A 15,958-nucleotide genomic window follows, 5' to 3' on the forward strand; every position below is an offset into this window, starting at 1 on the left:
AGTTGGTTAAGCATCTGTCTTCAGCTCAGGTCATGCTGTCAGGGTTCTACGATCAAGCTCTGTTTTGGTCTCTCTGCTCAGGGGGAGTCCGCTTCTCCCTCTCTCTCTCTGCCCCTCCCCCCTTCACCCCCACTTGTGCTCTCTCTCTTTCAAACAAATAAATAAAATCTTAAAAGAAAAGTTTACCTGTTTAAAAATAAAAGAAAAAAAAAAGAAAAACACCAGTTAGGTTGTATTAGGGTCTACTCTAATGACCTCATTCTAATTTCATGGGGCACAATTTAGTCCACAACACTGTGACTCTGATTTTGTTTAAAAATGGACAGGAAAAGGGCGCCTGGGTGGCACAGCGGTTAAGCGTCTGCCTTCGGCTCAGGGCGTGATCCCGGCATTATGGGATCGAGCCCCACATCAGGCTCTTCTGCTATGAGCCTGCTTCTTCCTCTCCCACTCCCCCTGCTTGTGTTCCCTCTCTCGCTGGCTCTCTCTATCTCTGTCGAATAAATAAAATAAAAATCTTTAAAAAAAAAATGGACAGGAAAAGAAAACCTAGAAGGACGTAGAGTAGACCTATGGCTTTGCGAGCAATGCTGAAAATTTGTAATATATGGTAATTGGTAAATAGCTTTACTGACATACAAATCTGAGTCACATGTAGTAAGAGCCCTTATTTAGTAAGTGACTCTAGCTGCCCGTTGGGCATCATCACCTCAGCAGGCTTCTTTATGTCTCACTCATCATCTTGGATGCAGCAATTTTCATTAAGGGTTGAAAGAGTCACTTAGATTTTTTTGGTTATACCAGATCTGTATTTTATAGGGTAAACATGCAACAAAGGAATTTACAAAACTGACTATCTCCCATAAGTGCATAAATTATAAAAAACATTAAAGGTTAAGAGAGGTTATTTGAGTGATGCAATAATAAATTATCTTGATTTCATTGTTTTTATGGTGTTTGCTATAATGAGCATGTATTACTTATATAATGAGGAAACAAAGCCATGTTGTTAAAAAATGTTGAAAAATGGGGCACCTGGGTGGCACAGCGGTTGGGCGTCTGCCTTCAGCTCAGGGCGTGATCCCGGCGTTGTGGGATTGAGCCCCACATCGGGCTCCTCTGCTGTGAGCCTGCTTCTTCCTCTCCCACTCCCCCCTGCTTGTGTTCCCTCTCTCGCTGGCTGTCTCTATCTCTGTCAAATAAATAAATAAAATCTTTAAAAAAAAAATGTTGAAAAATTTCCACCTGAACATATGGGACCAGACTTGATGTCCTCAATTTCATGCTTTGTGATTCTTTAAAAGAATTTTTAAAAAAATTCTGTTCAATTTGGTTCAACAAATATTTGTTGTGCACCTATGTTGTTCTTGGTGCTGTGGGTCAAAGCTTCATGAGCTGATTTGACCTGTCTGAAAATTCTTACTCTAGTGAAGGAAACTGAAAACAACTGAATGGATAAAGGCTTCCCAGGGGTGATTTCCATTTTAGAGTTGAGCCTTGAATGTCAAGTTAGATCTCACCATTCAGAAATGGGTAAGGAAGTCATTTCAAAAGCAGAGTCTGCAGGATGTCAAGCATAGAGGTGTTTATACCTGTTCTTTAAACAAAGAGCTGGTCTTAAGCCTGGAGAATAGAGTTTAGGCAGAGATAGGGTAGAGGGTGAATTGGTGGAGGCAGAGATTTTGACAGCAAGACTAGTTAGGAGGTCATTTTGGCGGTCCATGTGAAATCATAAGGATTCATTAGGGAAACAACAACTAAATGGAGGAGAGGCGGCCAGTCAGAAGACCTTCTGGAGCTGGAATTGGCTTTGGATTGTATCTGGGAGAACTAGGTGTAGGGGAGGGAGAATTCTTCTTCTACCCTTTACGTTCTTCCAGCTGGAGTAAGAATTCAATTTACATGAGACAGATGAACAGGAGGAAAAAAGCAGATTCATTATGTGCACATGGAGGCCCAATAATGAAATTGAGACCCAAACAAATGACCAAGGCATGCAGTTGTACATTTTAGACAAAGAGAGAATAAATTTGTGGGGAATTTACAGGATAAGGAAAACAGGTGTTTGGGATTTTTAATTAGAAAGGAATTCTAAGTGGATTTTGGGCCAAGTTAGTGGATTAGGAAAAAGTAAAAAGGTTTTCTTTTATGGCTTCTCCACTTCAAAGTGCCTATCTCTGGTGATAAGGATTTTTTTTTTTTTTTTTTTTTTTTTTTTTTTTTTTTTGGCCTCTTAGTATAGGGAGGGTATTTGTCATATGGGACATTCATTTCCTGCTTTCAGGGAGACAGAGGAGGGTCTGAGTGTGCTTGCACTACTGTTTCCTAAGTAACTTCAATTCAAAATAATCAATATGCCCTGGGGGTACATGTGGGGGTAGCCTACCCTGGGCCCCTATCTAGGGTAGAGGTATATAAAGGAAGAGCTCTAGTTTATTAGCCTAGATTTGGGAGGATTAGGAGGATTCTAGGGGAGGAGCAGATTGAGGGGATTTTTAAAAGAGGTGAGGAAGTGGAGGTCAGAGAGTTAATTCAGTGTCATTTATAAAGTGCAGTACTGTGTTAAAATCCTCATTTATTGCAAGTCAGTGTTGAAGAATCTCTGTGCATGTGTTTTTAATCAAAGCATTCACAAAAAGATTTCTAGGTCACATATCTGTGTATGCATGTTTAAATTTGATTTTATTGTAGCAGTTCCTAACTTCCTACCAAACGTTTTCAACTTCCTACCAAATAATCAGCATGATAGTACTATTCCTATTTTGTAATTTGGAGAATAGAGACACAGAAAGATTATGTGTTAGAATTTGTCCACAGCCACTAAGGCAGTCCAAAGCTACTGTTGGCCACTAGATATAAAACAGTAATTAAAACAGTAATTAAAATGGCATCAAAGAAGGTATTATGTACTGGATTACATAGAGCATAACTGGAAATCCATGACCACATAACTTATTACTTTAGTTCTGAGTATATTCAGTTCAACTCTGATGTTTAAGGAGCATTATGCTGAACTGGACTAGATGGAGAACATTTCTTGGAGAGTGGAAAGTGTTAACATTTAGCTAAAAAATGAGACCCTCCTCGGTAGGAAAGAATGACATTTCTGACTATAGTGAGGAGTCAAGTAAGGATATTTTAATAAATAATTAGTTTATAAATAGTAAGTGTAGCTTTATTTATTCATTTGTCAGAGAGAGAGTGAGTGAGCACAAGCAGGGGGAGCAGCAGGCAGAGGGAGAAGCAGACTCCCCGCTGAGCAAGGAGCCCTACTCGGGACTTGATCCCAGGACCCTGGGATCATGATGTGAGCTAAAGGCAGATGCTTAGCCGACTGAGCCACCCAGGCGTCCCTATAAAGAATAAGTTTAATATAAACTACGATGAAAAGGCCTAACCATGAAGTTACTGCTGGCATTTAGAGTTAAAGAACATTTATATTGTTTTGTATTTTATAAATCCTTTTATCTCATGATCACAAAGTGCTTAATAGGAACTCATTAAAGAACATAGCATTATTAGGAGGTAGTTATATATAAACAGTTCCATATTTTCAGATGGAGAAGGTGAAGCAAGAGGTCAATCCAATAACACTATGTAAGTTAGTGGCAGGTGTAGACATAGAAATAGAATGTAGTTTCTCTTCACACCCAAGTCTTTGCTTCAGTCAGTAGCTTACTGGCATTCAGAAGTGAAAGCTTTTGGGAGCCTGTGTGGCTCACCGGGTTAAGCGTCTGCCTTCAGCTCAGGTCAGGATCCCAGTGTCCTGAGAGCAAGCCCTGCTTCAGGCTCCCTGCTCAACTGTGAGTCTGCTTCTCCTTCTGCCCTTCTGCCTCCCCCCTGCCCATGCTCTCTCTCTCAAATAAATAAATAAAATCTTAAAAAAAATAAGTAAAAACTTTCTTGTAAAAAACATTCAGACAAAAAAAATCTGATTCAAATTTCCCCCTTTGATACGGAAAAACAAGATGCCAAGCACAAACTTGCCAGATTTAATAATAAGATTTCAACCCAGAATCCAACTGGGGTTCCAGAATATCTTTTTCAAAGAGCATAGAAACCTTAAATAACTCTTGACTTTTAATGTCTAAGGTACTTTATTATTTTTAAAGTGTTTTGTTTGATTATTTCATTTCATATCATGACATCTTCTTTTCTTTCACCAACTTAGACATTTGAGAAAGGCAAAGCAGTGGAGATGAAGGCGAAGCCAATCCGTGGCTTAACCAGACTAGAACTTCTGTTTTTACTGGTAATCTTCGGTATATGCCCTTTACTCAGAACATAGTCTAGAAGAATAATTTGCCCTGGTGTAAATGAGCCAATAGTTCCAAACAGATCAAGTTAATAATGAGAGAGAAATTTTGTATCAGATTAATTTTTTAATTGAAGTATAATTGACATACAATATCCTATTGGTTTCCGGTGTGCATAATAATGATTGAATATTACTATGCATTATGAACGACCTACACCGTAAGTCTTGTTACCATATAGTTATTATGATATTATTGACTATATTCCCTGTGCTGTACATTACATCCCCATGGTTATATTGTAACTGGAAGTTTGCACCTCTTAATCCCCCTTATTTCACCCATTCTCCAACCCCCAACCACTCCCCACTCTGGTAATTAACAGTATGTTTCTCCTATCTATGAGTCGGTTTCTGTTTTGCTTGTTCATTTGTCTTTTTTAGGTTCTAAATATAAGTGAAATAATACAGAATTCTTTGTATGACTTATTTCACTTAGCATAATACCCTCTAGGTCCATCTGTGTTGTTCCAAATGGTAAGATTTATTCTTTTTCATCACTGAATAATATCCCATGACATATATGTATCCATTCATCTACTGATGGACACTTAGGTTGCTTCTGTCTTTTTTTAAATTTGTTTTTTTATATATTTTTAAAGATTTTATTTATTTGTCAGAAAGAGAGAGACAGAGAGAGCACAAGCAGGGGGAGTGGCAGGCAGAGGGAGAGGGAGAAGCAGACTCCCCGATGAGTGGGGAGCCCAATGTGGGACTTGATTCCAGGACCCTGAGATAATGACCTGAGCCAAAGGCAGATTAACTGATTGAGCCACCTAGGCATCCCCAGATTTCTTCCGTGTCTTTACTATTGTAAATAATACTGCATTACGTAGGGATGCATATATCTCTTTGATTGTTTTTGTTTTCTTTGGAAAAACGCTTAGAAGTGGAATTGCCAGGTAGTATGGTAGTTCTATTTTTAATTTTTTTGAGGAAACTCATAACGTTTTCTAGAGTGGCTGCACCAATTTACGTTCCCACCAACAATGCACAGGGGTTCCTTTTTCTCCACATCCTGGCCAACACCTGTTGTTTCTTGTGTTGTTGATTTTAGCCATTTTGACAGGTGTGACATGATATCTTATTGTGGTTTTTTGATTTGCATTTCCTTGATTAGTGATGTTGACCGTATTTTCATGTGTCTGTTGACCATCTGTACATCTTCATTGGAAAAAACGTATATTCAAGTCTTTTGCTTATTTTTAAATTGGGTTGTTTGGGTCTTTTTAAAAAAATATTAACTTGTATAAATTCTTTATATATTTTGGATATTAACGCCTTAGTGGATCTATGATTTGCAAATAACTTGTGCCACTCAGGTTGCCTTTTCATTTTGTTGATGGTTTATTTCGCTGTGCAAAAGGTTTTAGTTTGATGTAATTGTTTATTTTAGCTTTTGTAGCCTTGCCTGAGGAGACTGTTCCAAAAATATATATATAAAACTAATGTCAAAGAGCTTACTTCCTATGGTTTCTTTTAGTAGTTTTATGATTTCAGGTCTTATATTTGAATCTTAAATCCATTTTGAACTGGTTTTTGTATATGGTGTAAGATAGTGGTCCAGTTTTATTCTTTTGTATGTAGCTGTTCAGTTTTCCCAACACCATTTATTGAAGAGATTGTCTTTTCTCTATTGTATATTCTTACCTCCTTTGCATAGATTAGTTGACCTTCTGTGCATGAGTTTATTTATGGGCTTTCTATTCTATTCTATTGATCTATCTGTTTGCTTTTGTGCCAGCATCCTACTATTTTTATTGGTATAGCTTCGTAGTATTGTTTGAAATTAGGGAGATTTGTGTGTCTTTCTTAAGATTTCTTTGGCTATTCAGCATCTTTTGTGGAACCATACAAATTTTAGGATTATTTATTCTAGTTCTATGAAAAATGTCATTGGTGTTTTGATGGGGATTGCATTGAGTCTGTAGTTTGATTTGGGGTAGTATGGACATGTTAACAATATTACTTCTTCCATTCCATGAGCATGGAGTATCTTTCCATTTATTTGTGTTGTAGACCTTGTATCAGATTTTTTAAGTGGTACCTTTGTGAGTTGGGGAAAGAGTAACTAGTGAAAAATAAATTTCTCTTTAAGGAATAGATAACATAATAGTTGAGGACAAGGACATCTAAGCTCCTAAATTTCATTGTTTTCATATTTTAATTTCCTAACTTGATATATTTGTGATTAAATAAAGGTTGTATTTATAAAAATGCAAACATCCATTTAAATTGCTTGATTCCAATAAAATGCTGGTATTGGGAAGTCACTAGAAGGAATCATTGATGTCATTAATAGTAATAATAATGGTAGTAACTGCTAACATTTCATAAGAGCTTGTTATGTACCAGGCACTAAGTGGTTTGTGGGCATTAACTTTTTAATCCTTTAAGTCCGAGTTATTCCTAAATCAATCCCTGTGAAAAATGTCAAACTTTAATTTGAAAATAAAGCACACTATATAATGCTTAGAAATAATGTTATATATGCTATATATATATAACAATTATATATAAAGTGAAACTTAGAAATAAACCGTATCATGTTTAAAAATTGTTATGTACATGTATACGTACTTTTACAAGAATGGGATCATGATACATAAACTTTTAAAAAATAAACTTTAGAGGCTCCTGGCTGATTCGATTGGTAGAGCATGTGACTCTTGATCTCAGGGTTGTAAATTCAAGCCCCATGTTGGGCCTAAAGCCTACTTAAAAAAAAAATTAAAAAACAAATTTTATTTTTAGAACAGTTTTAGATTTATAGAAAAATCATAAAGATAATACAGAGTTTCCATACCTCTTCACCCAGTTTCTCCTATTATTAACATCTTAATTTGTATTCCACATTTGTTACAATTAATGAGCCAATATTAATAATTTATTTTATTTTATTCAGATTTCCTTAGTTTTTACCTAATGTCCTTTTCCTGTTCCAGGATTGCATCTAGGATGCCACATTCTATTTAGTTGTCAGACTGCCTTCAGTTTCTCTCGGATCTGACAGTTTCTCAGACTTTCCTTGTTTTTGATGACCTTAACAGCATTGAGAAGTATTGGTCTGGTATTTTGTAGAATGTCCCTCAATTGGGACTTGTCTAATTTTTTTAAAAAAGATTTTATTTATTTATTTGAGAGAGAGAGAGAGCACGAGCAGGGGTAGGGGCAGAGGGAGAGGGAGAAACAGACTCCCCGCTGAGAAGGGCGCCCAATCTGGGGCTCCATCCCAGGACTCCGAGATGAGTTGAAGTCAGACTCTTAACTGACTGAGCCACCCAGGCGCCCCTAATTTTTTTTTAAAGAGAGAGAGAGAGAGGGAGAGAGAGTGTGCTCATGCCTGTGGGAGCAGGGGGAGGGGCAGAGAGAGAATTTTAAGCAGATTCTACGCACAGTGCAGAGCCTGATCAGGGGCTCAATCTCACAACCCTGAGATCATGATCTGAGCTGACATCAAGAGTTCAAGGCTTGGGGCGCCTGGGTGGCACAGCAGTTAAGCGTCTGCCTTCAGCTCAGGGCGTGAGCCCAGTGTTATGGGATCGAGCCCCACATCAGGCTGCTCTGCTATGAGCCTGCTTCTTCCTCTCCCACTCCCCCTGCTTGTGTTCCCTCTCTCGCTGACTGTCTCTATTTCTGTCAAATAAATAAATAAAATCTTAAAAAAAAAAAGAGTTCAAGGCTTAACTGACTAAGCACCCTTATCTAATTTATTTTTTTAAACAATTAGACTGGGATTATGGGTTTTGAGAGGAAGACTTAATATACTTAATCATTTACTTATATCAGTATTGACTCATGGATATTTATTTTATATTTTGTGTTATAATCCATACCTTGTTTTATGATGTGCTTTCTTTGCTAAATAAAATGTTGCAGGTAACTTTCAAAGTCAATAGAGGTAAACAACATAACTTCTAGAGATTATGTAGTAAGTATTTAATCAACCAGTCACTGATGTGTATCTTCGCTTCCACTTTATCCTTATTTCCAACGATGCTGAATTAACATCCTTGTGGATTCATTTTTGTGCACTTGTATGACTAATCTTAGCCTATTACTCTAACCCCATCCCTAAGACACATTATATTTGAGCTATGTCTCCTGTTCTTCGAGCACACCCTGCTTTCCACATCTTAGGCGATTTTCTCTTCCTAGAATGCTCTTCTCCTATCTTTGCCCGCTCAAGTTTTCTGTTGGATTCGGGGCTCAGCTCCATGGCAACTTGCTGTAGAAGCTCTTCTGCAGTGTTTTGAAGAGAATTTTAGGGTTCCATCCCACTTCTCTTTGTTGTATATGTATTGTAATACCATCTGAGCCTCCTGTTCTATCCCAGGATTTTCTCCTACAAGTTCATTAACAGGTAGAGGAAGAAATACGATCAATCACACTTATCTGTGTACTCCACCATCGTACAAAATAACTAGTATATTTTGACTTTGAAGTGAAGAATCTGAATAACAGAAATTAAGAAGTCTGCTCAATATTGCACGGCCGTTTTTCCTTTCTTTCACATGCATTGCTGGTCCATGTTTAGGGGAGATAGAGGAGTTGAATATACATGCTCATTTTTGTTTAAAGTGAAAACAACTTGCTGTAGTTCAAAAGTAACGTTTTCCAGCTGTCAAAAACGTTTGTTATTTGGAGGCTTTGGTATTATACAGTCTGCGTCTAACAAAATAGGAATCTTTAACATCTTCTTTTTTTTTTTTTTTAGATTTTATTTATTTTATTTTGACAGATAGAGACAGCCAGCGAGAGAGGGAATACAAGCAGGGGGAATGGGAGAGTAAGAAGCAGGCTCACAGCAGAGGAGCCTGATGTGGGGCTCGATTTCATAACGCCGGAATCACGCCCTGAGCGGAAGGCAGACGCTTAACCGCTGTGCCACCTAGGCGCCCCCAAAATGGGAATCTTTAATGTGCCAAGTATTTATAGGAAATTGTGTATGAAAGCAGGAGAAATGAAATAATTCAGTAAGTCCTCTTCTGACTTTCTTTTAATTAAGCAGGTGGCATTACGTAGCTTATATATTATAATTAGTAATAAGAGGTGCCAAAAAAGCAAAACAAAAACTAAACAGAGGCAATGTTAGTTTGGCTGTGAAGCTGTCGGAGAGCTAAGGCTAAAGAAGCTCCCGTACTGCTGTGTGATGATGACACACCCAGCCTGTACCTAGGAGGATTCGCGTCCCTTGCGTTAATACTTTGCCGCGAGGTAACCTACACATCTGTGACCCCCCACTGGGTAGGAGGAGGCCTTGCCGCAGGCGCGCGCGCAGAGACGGCCACCCGCGGGCACCTGGGTCTTGGCTCCTCTAGGCGGTGGGCCCCGCCTCCGCTCTCCTGAAGCCCAATCATCTGGAGAGTCTGGGGCACGTCCCGCTCCGGCCACGCCCCCAGCCAGCGGGGCGGGGGGCGTCTTTTAAGAGCCGGCTGGCGGGCTCCCGACGCAGTGGGGGGTGCGGGGCTGTGGACTGGAGGCCCGAGTCCCTGAGCTCTGAGGTGCTCTCTCGCCCCCCGCCTTCCTCCTGGCTGCAACCTCCGCTGCCCTGCGCCGCCCGCCCACCGGGGGCTCCACCGCCCTCGCCTCGGCCTCACCGGCCAGCCCGCTCGGCGTTCTGCAGCTCCTCGGCGAGCCCGCCGGCAACTCGCACCCCTCGCGCTCCCCTGGCGCCCGAGGGGGCCGCCTTGGGCCATGGTGCCCTTCCCCGAGGAGCCCGCCGCCGCGCGGGGGACGAGCGAGGCGCAGCCACCAGGTCCCGCGCCCACCGTGGGGCCCGCCCCGCTGCCCGGCCCGGGACTATCGGACGGCCCCGAGGCGTCCGTCGAGAAGGTGGAGGTAGAGCTGGCCGGGCCGGCGAGCGCTGAGCCCCCGCAGCCTCCCGAGGGCGGCTGGGGCTGGCTGGTGATGCTTGCCGCCATGTGGTGCAACGGGTCGGTGTTCGGCATCCAGAACGCCTGCGGGGTGCTCTTCGTGGCCATGCTGAAGACCTTCGGGTCCAAGGACGATGACAAGATGGTCTTCAAGACAGGTGAGGCGTGGAGCCCGCCGCTCCAGCTGGGAGTGGGGGGAGAGCGGGCACGGGGCCTCTGGGCGCATCCCGCGTGCGGAGTGTGTGTCGGCGCCGGCGTGTGCGCCTGGGTGGGTGCCTGTGTGCGGGATGGTGTGAGACGTGGGTCTGTCCCATTGCAAACGCCTCCTGCCGCTCCAGGGGCCTCGGTGTGCCTGGCTTTGTATTGGATCCACATGTGGGGACTGTGTGTTTGGAAACAAGTTGCAGAACTTACTTGCCCAGATCTTCTTTCTAGGAGTAGGGTTTGAGTCTAAGGTATACTTTCCTCTTAACGTTTGAAAACAAACAGAACCTTTCAAACCCAACATCGCACTGTGATTTTTACGGTCTCTTATTTGGCCATGATCGTTGGGTTTTTGGTCATCTGCCTCCGGGGCTGCAGAAGGGTGTGTGGTGAGGGGAGGCTGGGTTGGCGAGATTAAAGAGATTTATTCCAAGGTCACGGGGAGTTCCAAAGGGAGCCCTGCAAGAGCCACGGTTTCGTGTTTTGTTTGTTGTTTTTTTTTTGGGGGGGGCACTGTGTGCTAAATATAGAAAGCATAGGAGGCAGCCGGATCGGGGACTGGGAGGAGGAAGGTGAGGGATTGCCCTTTCCTGTTGTGTTCTTTGTCATATTTAATCATATATGAGACTAGATGAAAAAGTGCAGACTCAACATTTTTTTCCCTGTAGAGCATTATTATGTGATTTCTTGACTGCTTGGCAAAAAACCAAGTCCAAGACCTTTTGTATAAACTCTTCTGCATACATTATTTCACTTCAACTTGTGAGGCAGGTGTCAACCCCATTTAGGTGAGCAAACTGAAGCTAGGTAAAATAGTGTCTTGGTGAGTAGTAGAATGGAGATAGAACACCCATCTTATGACTTAAAGGGGTAAGTGATTTCCATTACTAAATAAGGCTCCTCCCTGCCATTGGGGAAGCTTTATATGATTAATAGCCTTTTTTTTTTTTTAACCTTAATTTTCTGTTTTTAGAGTGAATATTCCTTAGGTCTTTAATGTGCATACAAGGAACATGCAAGACTGTTATAACAAATTCTAGGGCAGAGGTAATGTTGGGAGCTTTAAAACCTTGTATAAATAGTATTACATGTATCATTCTGCAGCTTGCTTTTCTTCTACTCTGCATTGTTTGCAGTTTACCACATAATACTTCAATTTCAGCTGGTGGCTTAAATTCTTTGTAGCTTAACTAAAGGTTTTCCATTGTATGAATGTATTATACTTTACTAATGCATTCTCCCTTTAACAACCACTTAGATTACTTCCAAACTTAATATAAACAGTGCTGCAATGAATATTCTTGTGCATTCTCTCTTTGCACATGTGATAATATACCATATTTAACCTGGAATTTCTGTTCCTTAAATAGCTCTTGAACTACGGTGTTACGCAGGTCACAGTGTTAGAAATGTAATGTCGTGTATTTATTTTTAATGGAAGGCAACTGTTGTAAAGTTTAGTAGGATTGATATGCAGTGTTGAACAAAAATAATTTTTTTATATGAGCATTGGATATCTGGTAGGGAAAAGTTCAAGGAGGCAGAATTGACAGTCAACATTTTAAGAGCGGTTCCTTCAGCATTTAGCATAGCCTTGCCTGGAACTGCAGATTTTTAATGCAGTTCAAACAACAAGACAACAGTCTTTTTTTTTTACCACTGTTCTTGCAAACTCAGGTGAGTAGGTCATTTGCTATCTGTGGGTTTTTTTTCCCTATCTTCATTTTATGAGAGTGAGTGTGTGAGTGAGCAGGTGAGGAGGAAAGGCCATAGTTTTGCTGAGGATCGGAGTTTTACAGTGTTGAAGCCTCTACCTATCTCCCATCCCCAAAGTTCCTGTTGGCTACAGTATCCCAGGACTGGTCAGCTGAAGGTGAGGGAGGGGACAGGAATCTGCTCTCCTGAACTTTTTGATGCTCTGTATTTTCATTTTTGATGAATATCCTTCATTTACTCAGTTAAATCCTGACAACTTTGTCATGTTTGTGTATGTGTGGGTGTATATTGTATAAATAGTTATACAGGTATGCCTATGCCAGTTGAATACTGAAGATCTTTGTGCTTATCTGTATGACTGCTGTGTTTGGCTGTGCCCTTGCACAAAGGTGCCCATCTCAGGGTAAGTGGTGACTGAGAACCAGCCCGTGCTCTGGGTGCCTACCTATGCACTTGTAATGGTTCTGTATAACACAGCAGCTAGATTGAACAGTGACCTTTACTTGGATGCTATGCTATACAGAGCTGATAAGTGATAAATTTTAAGGTCTAAGAAAAATTTAACCTCATCTGTGGAAAAAAAATGGAAACAAGATTGTCTTTAAGCCAGTTAGTACTGAGACCTGCGCCCCCACCCCCAGCACACACAGGTGTTTCATCAGGTCCATCCTTCCCAACAGGCACCGAAGTATTTGAGAATACCTGAAGTCGGCCTGTTCAGGCCTTTTCATTTTGATATTCTGATGCTGAGTCATTGTGATTAAACGTATGCAAACTTGAAGTACAATGCCAAAAAATACCTGAATTGTTTAAGGCTTTTATTTTTCAGGAAATTTTGATCCATTTTCTGATACCTTATTTATGATTGATAATCTCAGCATTAGAGAGCACTTAATTTTGTTTTCATGTTTTCATTGCCTTCTTCCTAGTGATGAGCCCAAGAATACGTAGGGAGGTAGTGGTGGAATGTGAATCTAGGTTTCTAAATAATAGCTCACTTTTCTTGAGGACTGTGTGCCAGGCCTAGTGCAAAGAACTGCGTGCATTCCTGTTTAAACCTTATTGCAACTCCATGATACAGGCTTAATTTAGTATCTTTCTTTTCATATGTGGAAACTGAGTCTTACAGAGTAAGCAGTGGAGCCAGGATTCAACCTCAAGTTTATCTGACTCCAGAAACGGGGTATTTAATGATTGAGCCTTTGCATTGGCGAGATAACCTGCTAATCCAGCGTTCCTTATGTTGTTGATTAATTCAAGCATTAGCAATTGATTGAGTATTATACTAGGAATTCTAGGGTTAGAAAAGAAGTCCGAAGATTAGGGTCCCTGTTTCTTGGTCTTACTTTGCTGTCAGTAAAGGATTGCCAATTGTTGATGTCTCACTGAAATAGATTTTTGTAGAGTGACTTACATGGAGAAACAAGATAATTTTATATGGCCTTCAGCAGAAGTATGGGGTTTCTTTTGAAGAGCCATGTTCCTTTAGACTGATCCATGGTAGGATGATGTTTCCAGACAGAACTGAAAAGGAGCCTTTCTCAGGCTTTCTCTTCAGGGCTATCTTTTGTAGTTTTATTTATTTATTTGAGAGAGAGCGAGAGAGATCACAGAGGGAGAGGGAAAAGCAGACTCACCACTGAGCAGAGAGCCTGATGCAGGGCTCCATCCTAGAACCCTGGTTTCATGACCGAAGCTGAAGGCAGAGGCTTAACTGACTGAGCCACGCAGGCGGCCCTCTTCAGGGCTATCGTAACTCTTCCAATGCAACTGATGATCTACCCAAAACTTCTCAGAAAAGGAGAAGTTCATTCACACTAAAATATAGGCTAGTTTATAAATCTTAATGTTACTCCTTATTCATTCTACAAATGTTTACCAAGTTTCTGACACTCTCTGTGCTTGGCACTGGAGATGGTAACTGAGAGAAACAAGGTCAGCAGTTCCCAAGGATTTTTTGATCTGCTGTGGTATACAAATGAGTAAACAGAATATTTCCCCGAGGCATTTGCAATATATCAGGACTAAATCTAATTTTAAAAAGCTGAAATTCTAAGAAATTCCTGTGAATGGTGGGGGCTGGGAAAGGCATTTGATGGCGTCTTTCTCTATGGTAATAAATCTTACTTTGTGAATTTAGGACTCTGGAAGGGGGAAGCAAGCTGAACTACAAGTTAGGCAGTAGAACGAGTGAAAAATGTGGAGTGCCTAACAGCCCCACTAAGTTATCCTAGCTGCCAATGACAGGATACTCAGAGCTATGCTTCACACATACTGCTGCATCGGAGGGAGCGGGCTGAACTTGAGTTGTCTCTTTGCAGTTCCACTTTTACCTGTTCACATGTGCACAGGTAAATCAGATGCTTTAGGGAAAACTAAAACAGTTCCTACAATTAACTGGAACGTTATTTTCCCTTAGAAATCACAAGTGTGCTGGATATTGGAAAACCCATTTTTAGCTCCTTCATGGAACTGATTAAGGAAAAGAATTAAGGGTTCTTTTATCTTCAGATACAGCGATACGGACATTCTGGGATCTTACTAGGGTATTAATCTGGTTTCCTTATCTGTTTTCTTCCTGAAAAAAGAGAAATATTTTAATGGTATATTCACTTTTAAAATATATTTATTTAAAACAAGTGTGTTTTCAGAATCAGTATTTAGGGTAGTTAATGATATCCTTTTGAAGATACTATGTCTTTGTGGTCCAGAGGCTTGGTCAAGTAGACTCTTCCTTCTTTTAATAATTTCCAAATTGTGTTCTTTAATAGCCTTTCTTTAAAGTGGAGGTCTGTGGTTAAATAAGTTTGGGAAACACTGTACGTTATCCTCCCTTCTTGGGTATTTAAAGTACAAATCTAGGTATTAAAAATTCAGTAGTTTTAACGAAAAGGAGATTATTGAAAAGGTCCCAAAAGGGAGGCTCTCTGGCTACAATCTTTAATGCAACTCTGCCTTCCCTACATGGAGGTAGATTGTTCTTTAGACAGTTACATCATGAAGTAGGATTTTCAATAACATTTAGGAAACAATGCATCTTGTAACATCGTCTCAATCTTGTCTTACTGGCACCCCTGAAACTTCAAGTCAGTGCATGCTCTTGAAGGTTTTTTTAAAAAAAATTTTCACATTTACAGTTATGCTGATATCTGCACGCTACAGTTTTTTGCTACACCTAAACTTATAGAAGGTTGATTGTAGTTCTTCAGAACCAAACTGCTATATCTGGCCTTTATGCTAAGGGCTGTGTGTGTGTGTGTGGTGGTGGTGGGGGGGATGGGGAAGCTGCCTGTGTAACTAATAATTTCTATATCCTAGGAAGGTTTTTAGTAATGGTGTTTTGTTGAGCTGATTATGGTGAATGAATGATCTGGTTCATGGTCCAATACATCTTTTACTATAGGAAAAATGCCTGTTATTTGCACTGGAAGAGGTTGAAAAACTGAGAGAACTCACTTATGGCTGTTATGCTTTAATCTCTTTCGTTCTCCTCCATCTTAAAACATCCAATCTTATGTTCCATGTAAATTCACCTAGACTGCCTGTTATGGTAGGTCATTAGATCACAAAAATGGTTCCAGGATTTTGGAATAATAAAGAAATGAGTATGATGTGAGCATTTTGGACTCCATTTCCAGAATGTTTCTGAATTCAGAGCCAGATGGAACAGTATGAATAGTATATAATGAATTCTGATCAAATACAATAAGGAGTATTCCTGTGGTGTTTTATCATGGAACTTTTATCAATAAAATTAACTGCTCAAAGAACGAGATCAGTCAAAAATAAAAGCATACCAGAATTACTTCAGGAGGAGTTTTGAGGTATCTTTTAGAATAAATTGTAC

The 15,958-nt window shown here is 40.3% G+C and overlaps 1 protein-coding gene across 1 annotated transcript in view; it reads left to right on the plus strand.

Moving 5' to 3' along the window:
* The first annotated feature begins 10,012 nt into the window (after positions 1-10,012).
* SLC16A10 (solute carrier family 16 member 10) overlaps positions 10,013-15,958 on the plus strand; it is a 116,686-nt gene continuing 110,740 nt past the window's right edge. Inside the window, exon 1 of the mRNA XM_002929846.4 lies at positions 10,013-10,349. Within this exon, the coding sequence (XP_002929892.2) occupies positions 10,013-10,349 (337 nt within the window). The remainder of the gene's footprint in view (positions 10,350-15,958) is intronic.

The sequence above is a fragment of the Ailuropoda melanoleuca genome, chromosome 10 (genome assembly GCF_002007445.2).
Source record: "Ailuropoda melanoleuca isolate Jingjing chromosome 10, ASM200744v2, whole genome shotgun sequence".
NCBI lineage: Eukaryota > Metazoa > Chordata > Mammalia > Carnivora > Ursidae > Ailuropoda > Ailuropoda melanoleuca.